The sequence below is a fragment of the Mustela nigripes genome, chromosome 10 (assembly GCF_022355385.1).
Source record: "Mustela nigripes isolate SB6536 chromosome 10, MUSNIG.SB6536, whole genome shotgun sequence".
NCBI classification, from domain to species: Eukaryota; Metazoa; Chordata; class Mammalia; order Carnivora; family Mustelidae; genus Mustela; species Mustela nigripes.
The window spans coordinates 40718262-40744273 of record NC_081566.1 but is presented as its reverse complement, the minus strand read 5'-3'; the positions used below and the strand labels follow the sequence as shown (position 1 = coordinate 40744273).

The 26012-nt window shown below is 55.4% G+C and overlaps 2 protein-coding genes across 7 annotated transcripts in view; one reads left to right on the top strand and one right to left on the bottom strand.

Moving 5' to 3' along the window:
- The first annotated feature begins 251 nt into the window (after positions 1-251).
- Positions 252-2283, top strand: MYOG (myogenin). Its single transcript, XM_059414081.1, has 3 exons — positions 252-722; positions 1479-1560; positions 2162-2283. The coding sequence occupies exons 1-3, from the start codon at positions 252-254 to the stop codon at positions 2281-2283; spliced, it is 675 nt and encodes a 224-aa protein (XP_059270064.1).
- A 5154-nt stretch (positions 2284-7437) lies between these two features.
- PPFIA4 (PTPRF interacting protein alpha 4) overlaps positions 7438-26012 on the bottom strand; it is a 49003-nt gene continuing 30428 nt past the window's right edge. For 4 of the 6 annotated variants that reach the window (XM_059413134.1, XM_059413139.1, XM_059413137.1 and 1 more), the window contains 12 exons: positions 24928-25021; positions 24388-24469; positions 23927-24127; positions 23156-23218; positions 22506-22532; positions 20675-20850; positions 16990-17087; positions 16150-16325; positions 13922-13990; positions 10248-10422; positions 10006-10111; positions 7438-9783 (listed from right to left, as the gene is read on the bottom strand). In XM_059413134.1, coding sequence (XP_059269117.1) covers positions 10053-10111; positions 10248-10422; positions 13922-13990; positions 16150-16325; positions 16990-17087; positions 20675-20850; positions 22506-22532; positions 23156-23218; positions 23927-24127; positions 24388-24469; positions 24928-25021 — 1220 coding nt within the window. In that variant the 3' untranslated portion in view covers positions 7438-9783; positions 10006-10052. The remainder of the gene's footprint in view (positions 9784-10005; positions 10112-10247; positions 10423-13921; positions 13991-16149; positions 16326-16989; positions 17088-20674; positions 20851-22505; positions 22533-23155; positions 23219-23926; positions 24128-24387; positions 24470-24927; positions 25022-26012) is intronic. The other 2 variants (XM_059413135.1, XM_059413138.1) reach the window with 1 other exon arrangement.

The following is a 26012-nucleotide window of genomic DNA, read 5'->3' as shown; positions in this document are numbered from 1 at the left end:
CCGTGCACAGGAGCCGGCCCAGGCTGGGGCAGGAGGCTGGGTGGGGTGGGGCTGCGGGGAGAGGGAAGGGGAGTCGCATCTAATCCACTGTAAACGTCTTGATGTGCAGCAACAGCTTAGGGGGGGCTCAGGTTTCTGCGGCGTTGGCTATATTTATCTCTGGTTCCATGCCAGCGGGGAGGGTTTAAATGGCACCCAGCAGTTGGCGTGAGGGGCTGCAGGAGCTTGGGGAACGAGTCTTTTCCGACCCCATGGAGCTGTATGAGACCTCCCCCTACTTCTACCAGGAGCCCCACTTCTATGACGGGGAGAACTACCTGCCCGTCCACCTCCAGGCCTTCGAGCCGCCGGGCTACGAGCGGGCCGAGCTCAGCCTGAGCCCCGAAGCGCGAGGGCCCCTCGAGGACAAGGGCCTGGGGACCCCCGAGCACTGCCTGGGCCAGTGCCTGCCGTGGGCGTGCAAGGTGTGTAAGAGGAAGTCGGTGTCGGTGGACCGGCGGCGCGCGGCCACGCTGAGGGAGAAGCGCAGGCTCAAGAAGGTGAACGAGGCGTTCGAGGCTCTGAAAAGGAGCACCTTGCCCAACCCCAGCCAGCGGCTGCCCAAGGTGGAGATCCTGCGCAGTGCCATCCAGTACATCGAGCGCCTGCAGGCCTTGCTCAGCTCCCTCCACCAGGAAGAGCGGGACCTCCGCTACCAGGCTGGCGGCGGGCCCCAGCCAGGGGTAAGTGGCTGTCCCACCCCGGCTGCCCCGGGGGCAGGGGGCACAGGAGACCCTGGACAGCCTCATGACCCTTGGGGGGGGGGGGGTGCTCAGTCGGAGGGTGGGAGCAGGTGACAGGTGGGATCTTATGGGCCGGTCCCTTCGTCAGAACGGGGCTGTCCAACTGACCTCTGGTGTGCCTTTGTCCTTTCCGGCCAGGTTAAAGGCAGTGGGTAGAAGCAGATGTGGAGGGGGGTGGCAGAGGACTGAAGAAGGGGATCCAAAAGCAAGTCCAGAGTCAGCCTGGGTGGGAGCAAGGGTTCATCACGGTGCCTGGGGTTGGGGTCTGAAAGGCACAGCCAAGGACCACTTTGTACCCCCACCCCACGCCATCCTGGGTATGTGGCTGAGTGGAGAGAACACCTACCCAGTGGCTTTCCCAGAGCCCCAGCCGACCCGCACCTGCTTCCTCCATCCTTATCCTAGGGTCAGGAAAACCTGGGACCCCTTTAGGCTGGGTGTCCTGTGAGGATGGACTCACCACCCTGGATGGAGGCCAGGAAAGGCCTGGAAGCAGGGGCTCTGTGGTCAGGCAGGAGCATGAAAGTTGCTGCCTATGAAGATCCTGAGGCTGGGGGCTGCCCTGGGCTGGAGCGCTCCAGCCTGTGGCCCACTGTCCAACCCCACAATGGGAGCTTTCACCCCGTGGAACTGGACAGAAAGACATCACCAAAAATGGCCCATGCTCTGACCTTGGGCCTTCACCCTGTCTTGCAGGTGCCCAGCGAATGCAGCTCCCACAGCGCCTCCTGCAGTCCAGAGTGGGGCAGCACCTTGGAGTTTGGCCCCAACACAGCAGGTAAGTGAGACCCTCCAAACCTTGGCTCAACCCCATCAGCCTGTCTCTAGGCCCAGTTGTCTGCTCCAGTCCTCTTCCCTTGGTGTCTCCAGGGAACGGCTGAACCCACGGTCCCAAACGGTGGGCCGGAAGGCCCTATGTCTCCTTGAGATCTTGACCAGCTAAGGACTGGTCTAGGCCTCCTGCAGCTCCCCAGCCCATGCCTGGGGCCTGACCTGCTCCATGGAGAGGAGAATGTCCCTGCCTCAGGGGTCCCTGGGAATCGCTGAGTCAGTCCTGCACAACGGGGCCAGCACAAGGCAGTTCCAGTCTCCCAGGAGACGCCGTCCTGGCCCCACCATAGAGTAGCTGCTTTCAAATTCTAACCCAACTAGGGGAGTTCAGAGAGGAGGCATATGTGTTCAGTGTACACACACACACAGATACACACGAGCGGGCGCGGAGCGCTGGGAAAGGCATGGGCTGGGGAGTAGGATTCTTGAGTTTTGCTCACCCATCTGTCCGGGAAAACCTGCGCCACCCCCAAAGAGCTCAGTCCCTGTCCTGGATCTCGACACCCCCTTCATCACCCAGGTAACATCCTCCCTGCTTCTCCGTACAGATCACCTGCTCACAGCTGATCCTGCCGACGCCCACAACCTGCACTCGCTCACCTCCATTGTGGACAGCATCACAGTGGAAGACGTCTCTGTGGCCTTCCCGGATGAAACCATGCCTAACTGAGACCGTCTGCCAGGCCGGGTGTCCGTGGGAGCCCGCACGCTGGCCACAGATGCCACCGCTCCCGCAGCACGGGCTTCCTAAGCCAGGCTGTCCTGATGCCAGAAAGCCAGCCCCGGGGCTGCCGAATGCCAGAATGTCCCCTTCCTCATCCATATAAGGTTAACTCACCACCCAGAGAGGGAACGGCTACTCTCCTGTAGCTGACCCCCTACAGCAAGGAGCATCCTGTTTCCGGGGAGATGAAGCAGGGGACCAGAGTGCCCCTCGTGTGTGCCCCATCTCAGGGGGCAAACTCAGGAGCTTCCCTTTGTTCATAATGCCGCCAATTCCACCCCCTTGAGAGAAGAGGTTTGAGAGCCGGAGACAGTGTCCTGGCCAGCACGAGCTGTGTGCGTCTCCTGTTCTTGTCTCTTCCCAATGCCAGTGGCTGGGCTGGGCCTGCCCTGAATCGAGAGAGAAGAAAGGGAGAGGAACAACCCTCTGTTCCCAAGTCCCTGGGGGGCCAAGCTTTTGCAGTGAATACTGGGAACCTTCCAGTGGTTTTATGTTTTGTGTTGTTTGTAAAGCTGCCATCTGACCAAGGTCTCCTGTGCACGAGCTGCCAGGGACAGGCAGGGAGGGGGGCAGGGGCTCTTGGGGTGATTTCTTTTCTTAACTAAGCATCGTGTGGTTTTGACGTTGTTTTGTAATTTTTTTTTTTTTTTTGCTAACTTATTTGGATTTTTTTTTTAAAAAATGAATAAAGACTGGGTGCTAGAAGAGCGTCTGTGATGATGGGGGCGTGCCCGCCCCTCCTGCCCCTGCCCCTCTTAGGTGCCTCCTAAGGACTGGATTTAGTGGGGCTTCAAAAGCAGCTGAGGCAACTATCTTGCTGTGGTCACCAAGTCCTGGGAGCCCTGCTCCTGTTACCCCTATGAAGGAAGCTGGGTGTGGTGCACTAGCTGGGCAAAGACCAGATCCACAAACCCCTCAAGGCCTGGAGAAAAGCCTGGGCCGCGATCTGTGGCGCGCTTCCTTATTCACGGACATGGCAACAGTCTACGTGCTCCGCTTTCAAGCCCAGGGGGTCCCACCCCTTCCAACTAATGACCATGCTCTATGCCCAGCGCTCATCCCACAGCCAGCAGGCAGAGTTGTGGAGAGGGAATTTGTGGGTTTCCCCTCCCTAATCCCTGCCTCCTCTCTGGTGTGACATTACCATGAGCCCTCCCAGAAAGTGGGAGGTGAATAAATCAGCCTGAGGGAGGTCAGACACTGCCACTTCCCTGCAGGCCAACCAGCGTGTCCCCTCGCCACACCCTTCCATCCCTCCAAGCTGAAGAGGATCCTGGCCCCTGCCCACAGCTCAGAGGATGAAGGTGGTTCTGTGGGGGACGGGGCGGGGGGAGGGCCTCACAAGGAACAATCAGCGGAAGAGAAGCTGGGGTTCTCTTCGTGGGATGTTATCTTCCAACTACAGGCTGAAGGGAGAAGGTGGGTGGAGAATTGAGATTCTGGACAGAAATTACGTAACGACTAGCTGGGGAGAGAGCAGAAGCTAGAATTTGAATGGACCATGAGCATCTACTAAAAATTTTATTAACTCCAACTGCTTTAGGCTAAATTTGTCTGATTTACTGCAAATTACAAGTTTCAGAATCATTACAGGAGTCTGGGGATTTGGAGCGTGATATATTCTAGTCCCCACTCAATTCTTCGGGGTCCCTGACAATGGGCTTTGCCCAGTTTGACCCCCCAGGCTCTGGGATCCATTCTGCACTTGCTCTGGGCTCAGCAGGGCCATCTCCCCCACATCTGCCCTCTCACCTTGCTCCTGAAAAGGGATGTCAACCCCCTGCTCCCAGAAGCTCTGCCTAAGGAAGAGAAGGGCAGAGCAGGCTCACAGACCAAGGTGAGGGTGCAGAAGGGAGCCCCGGGGCCCATTTGTTTCCAACCAGTCAAAGCTGGGCCTGCTGGGAGTCACAGACTGGCTTCATTGCCCCATCTGTGGGATCTTCTTGCGTTTGTGTCCCTGTGTTTATAATCTTACCTTCTCTGGAAGGGCCGAAGAGGAATACCTACATCATGTGCAGGACCCTCAGCATCCCCTGACTCACTGCCCTTGGAGACAAGGAAAGCCACAGGCCTGGGTGCAGCACCTTGGCTCTCGAATCTACACTCAATCCCTCACTACCCACTGAAAACGCTGAACTCCACATTCAAGGCGGCGGGGGTGGGGGGGGCGGGGGGGTCTCCCTCAAGTTCATTTCCTCTGTCCCTGCTGCCTCCCAAGCTCCCAGATGGATACAATCCCACCAGTCACCCTGCTTCTCACTGGGGGCCTAGGAGCAGCCAAGGACAAGCGTACTCGTCTCTGCTACACAGCTGACAGGCTCTGGAGTGGCTGGATATATTTTTTTAAGCTTATTCTTCTTCGCTTATCACATCAATTGGAAACTGAGGCTCTTATCCCTAGCCTGATAAAAATGAACAGTCCTCAGCAATGGCCATCAGGGTCAACATTCCCGACCACTGTTAGCGGTGGCCATGGTCTACCTATTTCTTCTTTGGTCTTTAAGTCCTTAAGCCTCCCACCAGAGCAACAAGGTGCTGGGATCTCACAGGTGTGAACAGCAAACTTTGCAAACAGAAGCTCAACCTCAGCCATTATTTGCACAGAATACACAACTGTCATCAATGCGCTGAGCCTTTCCCGGGCTAGATGCTTAGCCTTCCCAATTAAATTACAGATAAGACTCCAATTAATGAATAATGAGTGGTAGTTCTTTAGGGAAATTAGCTTAAATCCAGTCTCCAGTGGAAGTACCTGCAATGAATCAAACCCGGTTAATCAAATGTTACCTAATAATGGACTTCAGGGAATCCTCTAGAACGTAAAGATAAGAATTACTCAAGAATTGGCGTACTGGTTGTCTGTGTGTAAACAGGGACTTCTCAGAGCGTTTAGCTAATTAGCATGAACTGCAGAATGCTTCCAGGACTAGCTGTTGTTTCCAATACTATGGGTGGCTTAGGTATCCAACTTCTCAGTCATCTATCTGGCAAACTGGAAAACCTTTTCAGTGCTGCCAGTGTAGTAGCTGGTTGGACCAGCTGGAGAGGGAGGTGGAGGGGGACAATGGAGGGCGAGAGAGGAGCCCTCTCAAATCAGGTGTCCCTTTCATGAATAAACCGTATCACCAACATGCCCCATCCCCCTATCACCAACGCGTCCTATCCCTTGGACTTGTCTGACTTCCTGGCTTCTGGACTCCAGGCTGGAGCTGGGATGCCTGGTGGTACACCAGAGCTGAAGAAGGACTGAAGCTTCCAGGTTCAGCTGGAGTCTTGGCTAAGGACCCACAGCCCAGGCGTGGGTGGGAACCCCCAATCTCCACCCCACGACAACAGTGGCTGTGCCTCACCCCCCAGCCACAGGCAACCACTAGACTCAGGCTCTTGGCCTCTCACTCTGCTTGGAGCATTCCTAAGGAAGGCAAAGGAAAGTGTTCTAAGATGGAAACCTAGAATCTTCTTTCTTTTCTACAAATATTGACAGAAAGTTCAGCGTGTCTACAACTAAACCTACATTTCCCCACATGCTTGCTCCTTCTACCTTCCCCATCCCAGTGGATCCAACACTGGGAAATAGTTTTCAGTCCAAAAAAAGTTGTTCCGATTCTTTCGGATCTTATCCTGCAGCCAGCTGGTCACCAAGGCTGGTCAGTTCTACCTTTGGTCATGGAGTGGTTGGGAAGGGAACCCCCAGAGGCTTGCAGGCACTAGGCCAGCATATTCCCTCCTCTGGGTGCCCTCCCTGGGTCACAGGTTGCCTTGTCTGGCTCCCATCCTGTCCCCTGTGCCTACGGACTCTGCCACCCTGTGCCATCGGTGTCTGGAATAGTGATAGCCTTGGGAAGGATACGGTGTTTTACACTGCTCTGAAGTGTAATTTAGGTGAGCAGAAGAAACACAGTCCAAAGAAGACCATAGAAGCCAAGTGACACATGAGTGTGGGTTTGGGAAAGGGAGCTAGAGGAGGCTGAGCCAAGGGACAGAGGCTTGAGCTCACTTAAAACAGAAGCAAAGAAAAGAGAGAGAGAGAAGCAAATAACACTTGGTAGGCAGTCCTGGCTTTAAGTCAGAAGTTTTAACATATATATTGTAGTGAGGACAAGGCACTGCAGTCAGAAAGCCTAGTTCTGGAACCTACATCTGTCTCTGACCAGCTGTGGTCTCAGCCTTACAATTTCCTGTCCTGCAAAATAGCCAATAAACACATCACAGGGCTGCAGAATTAAATGAGCTAATACGTTGAGCATCCTTAAATGGGGTCTGGCACACAATAGTTCCCAGTAACTTTTACTTTATTTAATAATAATCCTCATAAAAAAAAAACCCCGAGATAAGATTGATTCATTTATTTACTCGAGTGTGTCCATCTAGGGATCACGAGATCGGTAAGACAGACCCAAGGGGCTTCCTCACAGCTCCCATGGGAACGGACGAGGAGAAAGCCTGCAGAGCATGGTGGTGTAGAGTGCCAGCGAGCAAAGGGTTGTTGCTTATGTAATTCTGCTGGGGAGGAGCTGGCCATGCCTCCCCTCTGATGCTCTACGTGGGTCTGGAAGGTTCATTGCTGCAAAGGAAGGCAAGAGGCATTCTTGTTGCCTTCTGGTGATGGGGTTGGGGGTCAGACGTTTTGGAACTCTGTGGACTCAGACTGGTGAGGGAGGGGACACTGGAGCCAAGTCACAGGCAGCCTGTCATACCATGTGGAGGGGATGGGCCTCTGATCCACAAGCAGTGAGGGCTGCTGCAGCGTGAGCAGGCGGGGATCGAAGCAGGGGCACAGTGGCCCTGGAGGCCAGGAGGAGGGCGGAGCTCAACAGTGTGAGCAGAGAGGAAGAAGAGGAAGAAGTGCAAGCCCAGCATCGGGGCTCCTCACTCCTTGTCCTCAACTCCCTTGACACAAGCAACCTGAACATAAGCTTCTCTAGCAGCCCCATGGGTAGGAAAATAAACAGAAGGTTCCTGACTTGATGTCTTTAAAACTCAGATGTTTACTTCTCGAGGGAGCACATTCCCTGAGGATGATGAAGGAAGCTGGACAGGTCTGCTGAGGTCTAAGTTGAAAAAAAAAAAAAAAAAAAGACCAGAGCCACGTGTAGGCTGTCTTAAAACCAGGTTGTTTATTGGTACGTACACACGCACACTCACACTCATCCACACCCACACACCCACTCCTGATGCACTGAGCCAGTACAGTACTGAGAGGGGTACCGACGAGATACACGAGGCTGGCGAGGGGGGCGTTCAGGGTACTGGCAACAACTTTCCAAGTAGAAAATACACTGACTGTGAGGCAAGAGAGACACCAGGACAACAGCCTTCTGGCACTGTATGTGCCAGTTCTCTTGCCCCTCACCTCCCTGCAATACTTCCCAGGACGCCCTGAATAGACCCAGGTACCTGGGCAACCATGACAGGGCGAAGGTGTAGAGGAGAAGCTGGGGCTGAGTCTCTCACTTGGCTGGTCCATCAAAAGTCCCCTGCCAGCAGTCAGATGGCCTGGTGGTCCCCACCTCCACCAATCTTAGGAATCTAAGGGTTCTCCATAATCTCAACCTCCATTACCCAGGAATTGGGGCCTTTTCCCTCCATCCCACTCATTTTCTGCTCAAGAACGCCTCCAGCTCCATTTGCAGTCGACTGCCGAGCAGGGAGGGCAAGGAACAATGAGGGAGAACAGAGCAGCTGGTGCCGTGCCCACACCCGGGAGCCCACTCGGCCCCAGCACGGGTGGACATCTTCTCTACTGAAAAACAGCTCCAAGCCCTGGCATTGCCCCAGGCTCCATCACTCATTCTGGCCAGGGTGCTCAGACCCGCTATCCCACCTGCTAGCCGAGCCCCTGCTCAGAACCCATGTCGATCAGGTTGCAAACCAGCTGCTCAGTCACCTGTAGGACGGCTCAGCACTGGCGCTTCTCCAGGAAACTGGCTCCAGCTACTCTTCCCCTCCTCTTACTGGGGTCTATCAACTCACCCTGAACTTGGGTCTCAAACACTTCCAGGCATTTTAGCAGGATGAGGAAGTGAGTGAGGAGGAGGGATTTCTTGGGAATGGCATTCCAACCAAACCGGGACCTGTACCCCCAAGCCCCGGCTGCCACCACGCTGCTGAGGAAAGCAATTAAAATGATGGAGGCTGGCAGCGGTGGAGGGGGTGGGGTGTCTCTGGAATTTCCGGAGGAGGTGGTCCCTGCACACCAAAAGTGCCCTGAACCAGCGGTAGGTGATCCAGGGACAAGCAGGAGAGTGACGGCCTTCACCAACAATGGATTTCCTCGTCCTAGGACAGGACTCACGGAAGGGAAAGCTTTATTTTCTTCCCAAGAGATCCGGAGAAGAAAGCTTCACACTACATTTTCCCAAATCCGATTTGTAGCTCAATGTCTCTTCAACCCACCCATCATGTATATTCTTAGGGGCTGGATTACTAAAGAGGTGGGCAGAGGAGGACAGCAAGGGAGGGAACACTGGGAACGGAGTGGGCAGTGCACAGGTAGCTCTCTTCTGTCCCAGAGCCAAGACCCCACACAACCCCACCCCCCACCAGCCCTGCCCCAGCAGCAACTCCTTATGGCTGGGGCAGGACAGGACACCTTCCCCCTGCCTTTGAGGCTTAAGGCTGATACAGGCACTTGGCTGTCCCTCCAGCTGACCGACCTGAACCTCTCACTGGGTGGAGGGCTGAGAGTTTCCCCATCCTTAACCTTGGCTCAAAGATCAGGAGCCCGTTTCTCTCAGATTCATCCTCAAATCACGTCTGGGTTTCATCTTAAGCGAAGGCCTGGAATCACCACCTTAGCCTTTCTCCTCCCCAGCCTCACCATCCTGAGAGAGTATGGGGCCTTCTGCAGCCCCTCCCAGACCCCAAGGAGGTCCTGGAGACAGGAGGTGCCCTGGTGGAGATGAGCTGGGGAAAGGTGCGATCCTGGGAGTACTGAAACCAGATGTCAGACAGCTGGGATGTGCACGTGGACGGGAAGGCCCCACGGCCTGAGCAAGGCAGAGTCTGAAGTGCCATTTTCTTGGAAGGGCCATCCCTAGCCCCTGGCACCGCATCCTGGTCTCTGGCGGAGGTCACAGTCCAGACCAGGCTAGGTCCAGAAGAAGGAGGATGAAGTCACACCCGGCCCTGGGCTGCTGTCTTCCAGTCCCTTCTGCAGAATCCCAAGCATGGACAACCCGGACACCCAGCCACAGCCACAAGAGACTTACAAAGGGCACACGGTGGGACTCAGGGTAGTGGGGTGCCGAGGGGATGGAGGAGTATATTCTGAGGTCCAGGGCAACTGGAAAGTCACGGACGAGACCAGGAGTTGTAAGAAGATGGGGAACGAGCAGGAGGGGGCAGGGCCGGCTGAGCCCACTCAGCTGGAGGACGCTGCCCCTGGGGGCCGTGGCTAGTCCCGGAAGGCGGAGAGCATGTGTCCGTAGAGATAGTGGGAGCGAGCTGAGAAAGAGAGGGAGAAAGAGGAATTGCGCGGTGAGCGGGGCATCGTCTCGGCCAGGGATGCAGGCGAGCAGCGAGCTTGCAAAAGCACCAGGCGCCCCGGCGGCGGCGGAAGCGGGGTGCGGCGGGGGGGTACAGCCAGGCTGGAGGCAGCGCGCTCGAGCGGGGGGCCGGCGGCAGCGGCGGCGGCGGGGGGCGTGCGGCCTGGCCCGGCCCACTTACCCCGCGCCACGGGCACACCCCCGCGAGGGCCGGGGCGGGAGGGGGGGTCAGCAGGAGTAGGTCCGCACCGTGGAGGGCTCCAGTCTCGGCGCGCCCGCCGTCCCCGCTGGCAGGAGTCGGCGGCCGCGGGAGAACACAGGGCGGCGGTTAGTGCGCGCTCGGCGGGGCCCGCCCGCCCGCCGGCCCGGCGGCAGCGTTAGTGCAGCGGCGCCCGCAGGCCCCTCGCGCGGCCCGTCACTCACCCTCCGGCGTGACCTTCTTCGGCGGCGCGGGCGGGGGCTGCAGCGGCCCCAGGCTGGCCACGCGGAAGGCGGCCGGGAGCGTCTCCGCCGAGGCGCCGAGCAGGCCGCCGTGCGGCTCCCGCGGCCGGAAGCGCTTCCTCCAGGAGGGCGCGCGTCGGAACACCTTGTCCTCGCCCTGCACGTGACACGCGGGGGCCGTCACTCCCTGCTGCGCGGAGGGCCCCCGCGTGTCGCTCCTGGGGCTGCTGCGCCCGTCCCGCCCGGGGACGGCGGGGGGCAGGCTCACCTCCCCCACTGGACCCCGGGCTTCCGTCTGTCAGATGGACCGGGAGGAGGGTGACAACGCCCAGGGGCCCTAACAGGCTCTGAGGCTCCCCGTCTCCAGGTGGGGTGCGGTCCCCGCGGTCGGACCTGTCACCGTCGGGCAGCCTCCTGCAGTTGAACTGTTTCCCTGCCCGCCCCGTCATCTCAACCTGGGCTGCGGATGCCCACGAACCCTCGCCCCCACCACTTAGCCTAGTCCGTCCCGTGGGAAACTGGCAGCGGCCAGCCCCCACCCAAACCCTCCTGCCTCCACTCTGGCTTGGGCCCCGGGCGCTGGAAGTGCACCCATTTTACTAGCTCTGTGTCCCTGGGCAAGTTAAGCGACCTCTCTAAGCTTCCCTTTCTGGAAAATAGGAAGGATGTTCTCTGCCTTATCTCTTTGACTGGCTGCCTGTCCCTAGTGGGGTCCAGTGAGATCACCTTAGGACAGTGATGGATCAGGTGAATGACCCATCAGAGGCAGGCTGCTCCAGAGGCCTCTGCGCTCTGCCAGCTGAGTCCCTAAACTCTGTCTGCCAAAGGGCACCCAGAGCCATAACCCTACAGGAGGCTCCTCCACACAGGCCTCCCCAGCTCACCCTGATGAGCCCACTTCCACCCTGCTTGGCAGCCATGTCTAATCTCCCCCCACCCCCAAACCAACCCCTGTTGTCAGAACTGGGGCAGGCCGAGAGCTGCCAGAGGAGCAAGGGACACTAACCCATCAGTTCTTGCCTCAACAGCCCCTCCCCGCCCCCAAGCCTTTGGGGTTTGCTGCTTGTGCCCTGAAGAAGCCAAAGGCTCCTATCACTTCTTGGCACCATGGACCTCTGTCCCAGCACTCACCCTAGTATCATTTTTCCATTTACTTACGATCTAGCAATAAGCTCTCCCTCTTCTTTCCCCTCCACCCTGCTCCCTCAATGCTCTCCCTCTTTCAAATTCTATGCTCCAGGGGACAGAGACCATCATCTTTTTTGTTCCAACCAACGTATCCCCAGTTGCAAAGGTAGTGCTTGGGAACAGTAGGCCCTCAATAAATATTTGTTAAATGAATGGATGGCAGCTGGCTTCCTATGCAGGCACCCCACCCGTGAGTTCATCAGGAACCTTCCTCATTGCTTCTGTCCACTCCATGATCCTCCCCTTAACCTAGCCCAGAGTGCATTCCCTCTTTCTCTCTCTCTATCTCTCTCTCGCTCGCTCTGTCCCTGCCCCCCCCCACTTCCACCTTCAGCCAACCCTAAGACACATGTCTGTATCACCTGTCCCCTAATAGATGTTCCTCCTGCTCCCCTCCTCTTTCCCCTGGAATTCTGCTCTCCATGTCAGGGGAGAATTGGATGCAACCCTTGAAGCTTGAGAGGCGGAAACAGAACCAGAACAGACAGAGAAACAGTACAAGAGACAGCTCAAGGTTGCTGAGGCTGTACTAGATGTCTGGCCAGGAAGCACTGTCCATGGATCTCTGACCTCCCCTGCACCCGCCACCACCAAATCCCACCTCCTTCCCATTACCTTGACTTTGAGCTTCCTGCAAGAACCAGTCCTCTGCAGTCCCACACCTAGTTGCATCCCAGAAATCCCTCTGTGCTGCCAAGATGACATCATCTACTCAATATTGAGCCCAATGTCTCAAGCCAGAGAGGCTGGCTAGCTCTGCATGCTTCTAGGAAGCAGCAAGATGTAGGGGAGAGAACAGGACTCAGATACTTTTGTTCCATCCCTGCTCTGCCACGCATCAGCCTGAGACAGCAGGTAAGCTACACCTTTGAGCTTAGTTCCTCATCAGTCAGTCCCATGAGGTAATAACCCATCCCCCATGATGACTGTTAGCGTAAAATGAGATGTCTGTCACCACTATACCCCTCTGCCTGGGCCAATGCCTGGCCTAGATTAGGCCTTCAAAGAATATTTTTATAAGGACTGAAGGAATAAATAGCTTTCTAATTAGAAAGCCCCACGCTAAGGTATAGAGGTGTCATTTTTCTAAGCAGCATCAAAGAAAGCTAAGATCCTAGGTGTGTGGGGGATGAGAGGAGGGTCCACACAGCAGAGGCACTGGCAAAATTAAGATCTCTGGGAGCAGGGACAGCTGGTGAGGTCTGGCAATTTATCTCCTTGACAGGAGTACATACACACACGCATACACACGTATATTATATGTGTGGAAATAACATGCTCCAAATGTCAAGGTGCCTCTGTGAAGAAAATACCCCTCCACAAATTCTGTGTATTGTTGAGTGTGTCCTTGTTACTGGAGCAGAACAGCCAGTCCACAAAGTTGGCCTCTGGCCCTGTTAAACCCAACTGAGAAAGACTAATTGATATGTAGTGGACACTAAAGGTGTCCCAAAAAAGAGGTCCAAAAGTCCAAACAGAGGCACTGGGTGGGGCAGGAGGATGTAGAAAGGGAAGCTACACAGACCTTGAAGACAGAAAGAAACAGATCTGATTGAAGAGGGAGACGTTACAAATAAATAATCTGGGTTCTTTTTTAACTGGTCTGGACCCAAGGCAGCCCAGCCCGACCTGACAGGCAAAGCCAAGCAAGGCTGGTGATGGGAAAGTAAGTAGGGAGGAAGGGAGGGGGAGGAGGGAAGGGGGGAGGAGGGCTGAGGAGGGGCCTGCCTCTTCAGGAAACAGGGATCTTCTGTGAGGCATCACCACTGGGAGGGAGCATTACAGTTCAGAACGCCCAGGGCCCTCCGGACACAGTCCAGCCTAAACTCAGGGAAAGGCCTGATGAAACCCAGGGGAAAAGGTTGGCTTTTCACTGACCAGGGGGGCCAGGAGAGGAGAACTTTAACGTGGCTGGAAGGTAACTCAAGAGAGGAACCGCAGAGGAAGCAGCACTGAAACACATCCAGGCCCGAGTGTCAAACCCCATGGCCAAATGAGCAAGCACACGCTTCTTTAAGGACCTCGGCATAACGCCGACCTCCAAACAAACACTCCAGCACGGGATGGGAATCCTGAGAAGCAGGCTGGAGTCATGCTGTACCAAAGGCACTGAGAGATGGGGTCTGAGAAATGAAGAAAAGGATGTGATCCCAAAGAGATGGCCTTTGAGGGGAGCTTCCGATCCTGTGTGGTTAGGAGCGTGGTGGGGCGCAGAGCTGAAAGATGCTAGATGAAGTACAGTACATAGGAGCCTTTAGTTTTTGTACAAGGAGGTTCATGGAGACTCTGCTAGGCCTGGCCGTGCGCCTCTCCCCCAGCTCCCTGACTTCATCCTCATCCCCTCAGCTCTCCTCTCCTAGGCCACCCCCCAATCATCAGCCCAAGGAGAGCACAACTCATGAATTTCAACCCAACGAACCAACAGTGCCTAAATCCCAAAGGCCCTTGATTCACAGCCAAGTACTCACATCATCCAGCTTCCGGTCTGTGCCCAAGGCCAACAGGTTGTTGAACTCTCTTTCCATCACCTGGCGTGCCTGGAGTCCATAGGGTTAGAGGTGGAGAGATGGAAGGGGTAGAGTTAATGACCTCGATGCCATCTTGCCCCCCGTTAGGGCCCAAGAGCAGAGATGGAGTATCCAGTGCATTCAGCCCATGAGCCCTAATACTGCGCCTTCACACAAACCTCAGCGCACTCTTGGAAGTGAAACTATAAACCTTAGGATTCTTTCATACAGAGCGCACTGGAAAACTGTAACTGTGTACAAAGTGGGACCACAGAGCGCGTGGCCTCACACTCTGTCTGTATGGGAAAAATCATGCCTTGCTCCCTTTCTGGAGGGTCAGTAAGCACGTAGATCACGGAAAATAAGGATTTAGTTTATTTAAAGAAACATATTTCATAAGGTTCCACATCAAAACTTTAAACCAGGAGGACTGCTCAGGCACAGACATTAGTGGCCCCTGGGCTGACTAGTGCCTCCAGGCCTGGGCTCGGCCTCCCAAGAGCGTAACTCAGCAGGAGATTTGGGAAATGCCAGGAACAACAAAGTTTTCGAAACTGCCACCAGATACTTTTAACCATTGCTGATGAAGAATTCCACATCGGGTCTGCGGCCACTTTCTCTAAGAGCTGAGCGAAGTGGACCCGTCAGAAAAACCAGAAAGGTCAGCAAGCACCAGAGAGGTCTCCCGCTGCTCTGTGCAAAGGCACTGCTGACCACAAAACCCGGACGCATTTAGAGACAGGAGAACAACAAAGGAGAACAAGCTCGTTTCTGGGTGGAAAACAGCAACCACAGAGCTTCCTAAGGACCGCCTCTGTCAGTCTTGAGAAGGTAATGTTCTCTTAAGGGACGGGAAGGGAGAAGCTTAGTCCACGTCCACGTACCCGGATGACATCGCTCCTCTGGGCAGTGGGAGGAGAAGCTGACAAAAACTTCAGAGAGGTCTCCCCAGGCTGTGGGAGCAGGCGAGAAAGCCGAGGAGGTCCGAAATGGGCACGCACAGAAAAACCACGGGGGACATGGGATGTCAGCTCTTCTTAGAGAACAGGGGATCTGTGCTCTCCGTGCTGACTGGTTGGAGGGGTCACCGCAGAGGGCCTACGGGACACACGGGTCCTGCATGGCGCCCGATATGCCCAAAAGGCCAACTCACCGCGCCCCCCGCCCCCCGGAACTACGAGCCAACACAGCCGACCCTCACACGAGCTAACACGCATCTGCTCCCAGAATAGCTTGCGCGGCTCTGGCGGCTGAATTTCAAGAGGCCTGACAGCTGCAAACAGTCCAGACAAGGGCAGCTAAAATGATCAGGGCATAGAGGCGCGTCTATATGAGGAAAGCCTAAAAGAATTAAGACCACTCCGTCTGGAGTGACAAAGGCCTGGGCCCTGAGGCAACACAATCAAAAGTTGATGAAATGACAAAAGGTGAGGCCGGGTCAAACCCCTTCAGTCAGGAGGAGGCAGCAGCCTCCCTTCCCCTGCTGGGAACCCCGACTGGGGCACGTTCAGGACAAATAAAATCAGGAAGTACTTTGCACAACAGGTAGTACTTCTCAAGTCCATCACCCACAGGAAGTTAGAAAGGCCAAGCATATAAATAGGTTCAAGAGAGTTTAGATAGAGTCTTGGATGGCAGCCCCATAATAACTATGAAATGTAATTTAAGGAGACATCTCATCTTTTGAGCTGTTGACAGGGAGACAGCCCTGGCACGGAGAGGCTCTGGGCCGTATTCTTTGGTATATTTAGCTTTCACAAGCCTGGGGGCCCAGGAGCAGATCCTCAGGGCAGGAGACAAAGGAGATAGTGGGCTCTCTGATCCCCTCAGACCCGAGGACTAGGTCCCCCTCTAAGAAAAAGGTCAGAAAAGTAGAGTGAGGGAAAGATAGCCGCAGAGTGTCAAATGCGAAGATGGGTTCGGGAGAGGAAGCGGGGTGCCCACGGTGTCCATGGCAGGGCTTGGGCTGGGTGGGCTTTGTATGTGAAGGACACTGGTTCTCCCTAGATGCCTTGGTTATGCACCGGGACCACTTGGAGTTTTGAGGCCATCATGATTCCCCTCTGAAACAGCCCCCCTAGAACAATCCCCCAACAAATCCATAAACTCATGCGCAGAAGCAGGAGAGAGCCAGAGAGTGGGGCAGAGCAGGGAGCCTGAGGTTGAGACTGAGAAACAAGGATGCCCACCTGGGTGTTCTGCGTGGGGATCTGGAGGACCAGGGCCAGCGTGTTGTGGTCAAAGTTCTCGTCCAGGGCCAGCAGGGCCCCGTGCACGCCGCTTTCCTGCAGGTTTCCTGCGTAATCCCGCAGCCCGATGGACTGGACCCAGTGAACCACCTGGTCATTGGTCCAGACGAGCACATCTGGAGGGGAGAACAAGAAAAGGACCAGGAAGAGGCAACAGGTTTGGCCACACCCCCTCCAGGGACAGAAATGGGGCTCCCTGGATGCAGAGCGCCAGTCTGCCGCGCTTTCTGTCTTTCGTCCGTCTTCCCTGGCTGATTCTCTTAGAGAACCAGCCCCACCTCCCTCCACCCCTGCCAGCCCATAGGATTCAAGGCCAGGCCAGCCGGCTCCTAGCTGTCCTCCCAGAGCCTTTGCCTGGGCCCTCTCCTGCCCCCAGACTGGAACGGTCCTCTTAGTTTTCCACCTTTGAAGAGTCTTCTAAGACTTGCCTCTCTTTCCTGCCCACTGCCGCCCAGATCACCAAGTTCCATGAGCGCGTTCCCATACCAGTTTCTAGCGCTGTCCTAGGGGAGTCACTGCGTTTGTCCAGTTGGTGGCCACTGCTGGGGGTAGGGGGTGTTACGGCTGACTGAGCAGAGACTATTTCTTCACCAGATGCAACATCCTTTGGGCAGGACTATGTCTCCCTCTTCGCACAGACTGGGGCTGAGGGTCCTCTCTAGCATTTGGAGCTTCCCTGAGGCACAGAATGCCTCTTCTCCCCACCACTCCCCCAGGGCAGGGAACAGCGAGGCAGGATCCTGCTCCCCGAAGGCTGCCCGAGGAGCCTGGCCAGCTTACCCTTGATCTCGTGCTGGCTTTCCTCCCGCCGTTTCTCCAGCTCCTTCCGGTCATAATTCAGCCTCTTCAGACACATGATACCATACTGAAGACTGGTTCTGCAGGCACAGAGCACCCCCTGAGCCAAAGTCTCCGTGGGGCCACATTCCTGCCACCTCGACCCCACATCCAACACCAGCCCCAGCACGTCCAGGCCTCTGTCTCTCAGCTCCAGGAGCCCCCAGCCCAACTGTGCTCCTCCTTCTCCCAGGATTTACACGTGACCCAGCCCAAGGCCACTTCCCCTCCTCTGCCCACCCCGGGTCCCCCCTTGCAGCCAGGGTATGGGTCTGACTGATGGAAAGAAAGTTCCCTGAATGAAGCAACATCCCCCCCCCCCCACTCTCTAGGCATTGGAATGGCCCTACAGATATGTGACCCATACAGATAGGACCCTACAGAAAGATCCCTATAGATATTTCTTTGAGTCCCCATTTCACTCAGAGTCCTGACAATGACCTATCCATGCTACACGATTGGCCTTGGACACTGACCCCTCTGTTCTTCCTCAAACACAGTAGGCACACTATGCCTGCCTATATGCCTCAGGGCCTTTGTATTAGCTGCTCCCTCTGCCTGGAACATTCCTTCCCCTATCTGTTGCATGGCTCACCCCCCCACCGCCCCGTCGCCTTTAAGTCTTTGCTCAAATGTCATCTTCTCCATTCAGTGGTTCCCTTCTCCACCTGATTTAAGATGGCAACATTGCCACCATGACCGCAGCTCGTACTCCCAATCCCCTTTACCCGGCTCTAATTTTTTTCCTAGTGCCTTTTATCTGTTAACATACTATATATATATATACACACACACAGTACAGATGGATGGATGGATGGATGGATGGATGGATAGATCCTTGTTGGTCTCTCTCAGTTAGAATGTAAAGTCCATGAGGGGTGCCTGGGTGGCTCAGTGGGTTAAAGCCTCTGCTTTCAGCTCAGGTCATGGTCCCAGGGTCCTGGGATCGAGCCCCGCATCAGGCTCTCTGCTGAGCAGAGAGCCTGTTTCCTCCTCTCTCTCTGCCTGCCTCTCTGCCTACTTGTGATCTCTGTCTATCAAATAAATAAATAAAATCTTTAAAAAAAAAAAAAAAAGAATGTAAAGTCCATGAGGGCAACATGTTCTGTTCATGGATATGTCTCAAACTCCTAGAATCGTGCCTGGCACACAGTAAACACCATAAATGCTTAATGAAGGAGATGAAAAAGTTCACAGAAAATACTAAGAGTACCTAACCAGTACCAGGTGCAGAGTAAGCATTCAATAAATCATAACAAGCCAGAAGGACGCTACGGAATCTGTAGGCTTGAAGAGACTCCACGGGCCACCAGCCCAAGCTCCCATCTCATGCAGACGACACCTGTGTAGAATCCTTCTGAGTAGTGTGAGCTCCTCTGAGACAGGGAACTCACTACCTCTCAAGGCATCTCATCCCACCTTTCATTAGTGTTCTTCCTTCCCTTGAACCTGCTTGTCATTCAGTCTCTCTGCGCTTTGCCATCTATCAAACATAGGAATAGACATTCCCTCCCAACTCTATTACGGAGGCCATTGCCTTGTGAAATTAAATCATGCTGCCTGCTCCCTCCTTCTCTCCCCTCAGCTCTCCCCAGGCAGCCCTGCTTCCTAGAACAAGCCCTCAAAGCTCACAGAGACCACTTCTAGGAACTCTTTTCTGACCCAAGGCAACCAGTCATTGCTCAGGCCCCTGGTTTAAGCCATGGTCCACTGGAGGCAGCAGGAGCACACATACCTCCTGATTGAAAATGCCTTCTGTCTACTTTTGATCCCACTTGCTATCATTTTCTGTCTAATTCTTAGGGCTTTCAAAGCCGTTGCATTGCATGGTGAAAATTTAAAGTCAGATCAGCCTGGGTCTGAATGCCAGCTATACCACTTCCCAGCCTGGTGGCCCTCAGCACATGGAGATGTGGCCACCTCTGTCCCACAGAGCTGCCACGAGCATCACAGAGAACAGTGCACAGACGGGCTTGGCCTAGCCCCTGGAGCATCCAGGCGTCCAGGCCCTCAGCAATGGCACCACGATCAGGAGAACATTGTTGATGACCGTGTGTGCTGGTTCTCCTATCAAAACAGCTGGTTCTCTAGGAAAGCCACTCAAGAGAACACAATGTTCCAAGGAAAAGAGCTGAGACTCTCCAGGGGCCTGGGCAGAGGGTCGTCAGGAGGACCTCCAGAATGCTGGGTGGGGCCGGCCTGACTGATCCCCTACCCCACCAGGCTCATGTCTCCCAGCTCAGCAAGAGGGTTCCCCTCTTCTCCCGAGCCCTATCCATCACTGAGGAGGGAACAGGTGCAGCAAGGCCTGGCAGCCTCCTGGACAGAGACAAGAGATTCCAGCCCTGGGAAGGGGTGGGGGAGTGCCAAGGGAGGTCACAGTAGGGAGTTCTAGCATCACGGGCTCTGCAGAGTAGTGGCAAGAGGGCTGGACTCAGTTACCATCCCTGATGCTCCTTCCTGTGCCTCAATTTCCTTCCCCGTGAAATGGGGAAGCCAGCTAATCCCTTCCGAATTGAACCTTCCCTGGTTTATGAGTCAGAGAGACCGAGAAACATCCGCAGACTCCCAAGAGAACCTTGAAAAGCCACACGCTCCCAGCCCCAACATTCATCACATTATCCTCTCATTCTCCTGGGTCTGAACACCAGCTGTGCTACTATCCAGCTGAGTGGCACTCAGAGCACAAGAGCCAGGGTCATACTTCTCCTGCAGGGTGGCCGTGGGCATTAGAGGTAAAAGACAAAGAACGTGGCTGAAATAGCAACCTGTGTGATTTGAAGCTACGTGTTAAAAAGCCTTCCCAACGACGGTCAAGCCCTAGATTTTACCACCCACCGGGCTCCCCAGCCCCAGTGCTTCCTGCAGTGAAGCAGGTCCACAGCGAGTGAAGCAGATCTGAAGACCGCGTCTACCTGCCGTAGGAGGGTGGCTGCCACCAGCTCCAGCTGGCTGTCTCCACGCTAGAATGTGTCAACACATCTTCCAGTTTTTAAGAGAAGCCAGACATCCAGAATTTTGTGGAAAATTCCCTAGTGCTTAAACACTGGCAACTAAATCCATAATCTTTAAAATACCGTGTCAGCCCAACAAAACACAATTGTGGGGCCAAAGTCTGCCCACAGGCTGCCAGTTGGAGACCTCCGCCGCAGACACATGTGAACAGGAGAACTTGTAGCAAGGGGGAGGAGAGCCTTGGATGGCATCCTGTACCAAACGGCGCGAGCTCGAAACCGAGAGGCAAGGATCCGGGATGCAAGGAGCACCAGGGTCCAGAAAGACCTTTCCTCTCAGCTTGGAAGGAAATCAGTAGACATGGAAGCGGGACCCTGGTTTCGGGCAGAGGCTTCCTAGAGTAAACAGAGAAACCTGGGCAGCCCAAAGGCAGAGAAACGAAAGGCAGACCTAGGAGGGAAAGCTCCAAGGATGTGAGGCTGAGCAAGAATGACTTCCTGAGTCTTCAGGGCTGGAGGGGAGAGGACCAAATCCTCCCTCACGTCGAGGGGGGGGAAGAGGACCTGGCTTTTGCAAGGGGAAGACCCGTTGGCACCCACACAGGCCACAGGCAGAGCCGGAGGCAGCCACGTTCCTGCAGACAGAGCCCCCGGGGCCAGGCTCCCCTGCTCACCGGTGGAAGCTGTCCACCATCTTCAGGTGAACCCGCAGGTCCTTCTTGGTCAGGTGGTCCAGCATGCGCGCGTCTACCAGGCACTCCATGAAGTAGCTGCGGTACTGGGGCAGCCCCAGGCTGGGCAGCCAGTCGTTCCCGATCCACTCGTGGTTCATGTCCCCATAGGCCAGGGTCTGGAGGAATAAGGCAGAGTGTCTGTGGGGGAGGAGGGCCTCGCCAGCCGGCCGCAGCTGGCGTAGCCTGTGGAGGGAAACGGCCCCCCAGCCGCCGCAGCCGCTTATGTTCACTGAGAAGCTGGGAGTGGGAGGAGGGGGAGGGGTTTAAATGGTACTTTTTAAGACCTCAGAATGATACGGCTCCACTCACGGATCGATTATCTACACTAATGAACAGAAGCAGCTATCCAGGCAGCAGATAATACGGAGTCCTTCGACTCAAGAATGTATTTGCGGTGGTGTGTGGCCGACCTGCCTTCCTGCTTCTCCACCGGCCTCTAGCCCACTGAGCCCAGGGGACAGGCCGAGTTACAGAGGGCAGAGCGGCAAGGAAGGAAAAAAAAAAAAAGCTGATCTCACTTGGGAAACTGGCCTCCCACATCTACCCGAGAGTTAGGAACAGACTAAAGTCAAAAGCCACAGGGGATGGTCTGCACTTGCACTCTGAGCTCTGGTGTCCACTCCAGGAATTCCCCAGCCCCTCTGTTTGCTGCTTTCGCCAGCACTCTCTGCACATCCCAGCCGCCCCCGTCCACCCGCTCTGTTGTCACCTCCCGCCGACAGCAGGGACTCCTCTGGCCACCTATTCTTAGAAAGACTTTAGGGGGGCACCCGGGTGGCTCAGTGGGTTAAGGCCTCTGCCTTCCGCTCAGGTCATGATCCCGGTGTCCTGGGATAGAGCCCCGCATGGGGGTGGGGGTGGGGGTTCTCTGCTCTGCAGGGAGCCTGCTTCCTCCCCTCTCTCTCTGCCTGCCTCTCTGACTACTTGTAATCTCTGTCAAATAAATAAAAAATCTTAAAAAAAAGACTTTAGGAAGAGCACCACTCCCTCCCTCTGTTTCCTTACCTTACTTCATTTTTTTTAGATTGAAACACTGATTTTAGCTTTTAAAAGTGAAAGCATTATACATATAAAAATAAACGTAGCATAATATCATAGTATAGCTTCGATATTAAGCATAAAGAGGAAGGTAACATCAATGGACACCAACCACACCACCCCATGGCTGTGTCTGCCCCGTGCTCGCCTTCCCCGTCCCGTCCCCTGCTGTCCCTCTAGAGGTCATTGCTATGCTGAGGTTCTATCACGCCCTTGCTGGAAAAAATGTTTTTACAGTTTTTCCAATCACCAATGTGTATTTCTCTAAAATTATATATTATTATGTTTGCTTGTTTTTGAGTTGTAGTATAAAATTCTATGAATCTTTGGGGCTTAGATTTTGCACTTGACATGATATTTGCCAACTCAGTGAATGAGGAAAAGGTCTTTGCCCAGGTCACCAGGGGTTCCCCTTAAAGGGGACGGGGTGAGCACGAGGACTCATGGCCATCTCAGTCTCATTACTCCCAGGAAGAGGGGAAGAGGCAGGTGTGCTGGGGACACGGCCCTCTAAGGCGGCATCTGCCATCCTGAGAAACCAGAACAAGTAGCTCAAGGGGAACAAGGAGGAACGGGGCTTCAGCAGGATGAGAAAACCCGTCTGGGACCTTTCATGCAAAGAGGGGACATAAACAGACTTGGACTTGGGGAGTCCTGCTGGGCAAAGAGCCCGTGGGGAGAACACTGTCCTGAACTCCTGAGAGGTGGCTCGGGACAGAGAAGGGGATCTTACCTGAGCCCAGCTGCCCTCCTCACTGTCCTAGCGGGAACGAGTGCAGCGTGTCAGGGGAAACAGGCAAAGTCAAGAAAGCTGGAAGCATGTACCCCTGGCCCCATCAAGCAGAGGGAGCAGACACCCCAGTGGCTGGGAAGGGGACGAGGAGGAGCTTGTTGGGTGGCAAGACGGAACACAAGGTGTCTGTGCTAGTGCAGGGGTCTGTGTCTGCGCTGAGGGCAGAACAAATGTGTATGCGGCGAAAACACACTCCCATACCTTGTAGGCTTGGCTGGGAGCCCCTCAAAGGGCCAGGCTCTCCCATTCCCTGTCCCCCAACAAGCATCAAGCACAAGGACTCTGCAGCTTCAGGCCCAGAGCTGGGCAAAGCACTCCCTATTCCCAAGGCCAGCTCTTCTCCACTACAGCGCACCAGTGGCCTAAGGTGAGTTCGGGGCCCCCTGGGACGGAACCCCCAGCACCCACTAACTGTACCCATTCCCACTCCTTTCCCAACCCACCACCTGAGAACAGAACCCAACACACATCAGGATATCAGTCTCGTATATAAACCGACTGCCACCCCCTCTGACTTCCCACCACCTTCCCGTCATCCTTGTGGGGGTCAACAGCCCCAACCCAGGCCCAAGGCCCAGGGCCAGACTCACTGTTTTAGTGGGTGTTGCCAGAGTTTCCATCTCTTCGTGCGTGACCCAGACATTCCCGGAAGACTGTAGGCAGAGAGGAAACCTAGCAGGTCCTGCATGTGGGTCCCCAGGGTTCCCTGGAGGCTGGGAACCCCAAGGACAAGGACTAACATCCCTTCCACTGAGTCCTCCCACAGGCGCAGCCCCAAGCCTCGCAGACTGAGGCTCTGAGCACCTCCCCATATCTCTGCAGCAACATTGCTTGGCACAGGGCCTGGCATCTCAAAAGCTTCACAAACATTTCCTGAATGAAGATGGATGAATGGCGCAGATCTAGAATACGGGCTGATTCCAATCAGAGAGATGCATGGCCGTGAGCGACTTTACTCTGAGAGTCCACGGACTAGTCTGCAGTCAGACAGAGAGGCTGGAGGACCAGGACAGAATTCACAAGTGCCCTACCCCTCTACATCCCCAAGTCTGGTAACCACGAAGAACCCCTGGAAGCCCCACCCTTGGAAACTGGGCCCGGAGATCTGCAATGGTTCCCAGAGTGGGAATAGGGGGATGGGGCCCATGTGTGGTACGCAGGGAACCAGGAAGGCAGGGAACGAGGCTGCTGGGATCCTCCTGGTATCAATGTTAGCCCCTCCTAGAGATCAGATGGAGCCCTTTGAGGGACTGGAAGGGGCAGGAATCAAGGCTGCCACTTTCCCAAAGGCCAATGGGAAACTTCGCAAATTCTACACCAGGACTTCAGAAAATGCCCTGCGTGAGGGATAGGCCACTCACGGTCCTGGAGGTGGGCGGGGCAGAGGGGCTGGTCAGCGACACCATCTCCTGGATGGCCAGCCGGAGCTTGAGCCGGTGCAGGGCATTGCTGATGCCGATCTCGCGCTGGATCTCTGTGTCCGACAGGGCCGACATGATGGCTCCACTCTTGACGTTGGCGCGGCAGGCGGCCACATACCAGGCGGGCATCCCCACCCAGAGCTGCAAACATGGGCACAGGGGGTAAGTTCAGCCCTTTCCCCACCTTCAAGAGCTTGATGATATCAAGAAACAAGGGCCAGGCCTCATCCATAGTCTCAAAAGAGCAAACACGGTGCGGAATTTAGGAATGTAGCGATGACAACCACCAAATGTCTTTCCTTCCCATTTTACAGACGGAAAAATCTACAGCCTGAGAAGGTGAGGGGATTTTCCCAATATCACATAGGTGATTAGTTTCTGGGGACAAACTATAGGCTTACCTCCAGCCAGGAGACCACAGTAGGGCCATCCCATTGGGCAAAGGGCATTCCTTTTCTGCGGGCATCTTCAAGCAGCTGGTGTCTTGCAGGAAAAGGAAGAACAGACTCACTAGTCTCCTTTTCTCCCAACCATACTTACTCCTGAGACTGCAGGATGTGTTAAGTGCACTCTCACAACCCGACTCCCCACCACTAGACTGCTGCCCCTGCTCCGTGCTGCAAGACACGGGCAGGACTCCTCTCCATCCCCAGAGGACAAGGGGCTCCGACTTTGCACATGGCCTGACCCCACAGACATTTCGGTCTGCTCTGTCAGAGATGCACAGGTCCTGGGTCTCTCTCCCCCAGACCCCCAGTCTCCTTCTTCCTTGGCTCACCCTCAGAATCACCTCCCAGTCCCGCTGTGCCCAGGTGCACTGGGCCAACTGAGTTCAGAAAGGGCCTGGCTCTGGCTCTGGCTGCCTGAGCTCAGTCCCACGGCAGGCCAAGAAAAGGACAGTGGGCAAGGGGCTGGGTTCCCCCCCGGCCTGTGGCTCTTACTTCTTCTTTAGCCGCCGGTCCTTCTCTGCCTGGGTCCCCAGCTTGGCAGGCACCATGGGCTCCTGCAGACCAAGCTCGGAGTCTGTTAGCATAACTAGAAGGAAGAGATGGCATGTGAGCCAGGCCCCTCCTTCTCCTCCCTTGGCCTGGGCCAGGATTGGGGAGCAGACCCGCAGGAGGCTCCTCAGCATTTAATAACCCAGGAGGCCTAATGGGACAATCTATCACTCCCAGAGCCTCTGCTCAATGTCCCTACATCCCGGTGGCCCCACCATGGCATCAAATGGGTCACCCGGACCAGAGAGTCTCCCCTGGGGAGACTCAGCCCTGGAGGCGTTTTCCAGCCAGATGGACTGAGGCCTTCCTACTCCTCCAACAGCAGAATCCTAGACAGAACATAACTCTCCTCCAAACCAGGGTGCAAAGGAAACCCACAGAGCCATACATGAGTCTACTCCGGGTTCACAGAGGATTATCCTGACCTGGCTGGGGGTGGGAAGACGGGCACACTGAGAGCCGTGTGCCCCTCAGCCTCTTGCTCAGGGAGCAATCTTGCACAATCCCCATGGGGGAGCATCCCTAGCTCTGTCTTCTTCTATTAAGGATCCCCCGAACAGACGCCAGGCCCCTACAGAGTTCACAGCAGGTGCCACATCTTAGAATTCATCACATTCCCGTCCCTTCACCTAGAGCAGCTGGCCGTAGGTCCGGGGTGACCCAGGAAACAAGGTGAAATGCCGTCTCAGGGTCCGGCATCACTGTGGTGCAGGGAGCGTAGAAAATCCTAAGCCTGCCCACAGAAGATCTCGTCCACAGATGAGCCCTTCTCAGCTCCCTCCCAGCGCCCTCTGCACCTGCTCCACCACCACCCCACCCCGCACCCCTCAGGGCTGGAGGCAGGGTGCTCCCCCTCCTTCCCCACCTAGACAGAGGTACCTGCTTTCCCTCTTCCTCCTCCTCACTTAGCTAGCTGGCTTCTGATTCACACCTTCTCTGAGGCAAAGGAAGGTCTAATTATGCCTCTGGGTTCAAAGGTTCCTTTTTTCTAGTTGATCAGGCCTTCCCCCAGCATGCCATTGTCAATG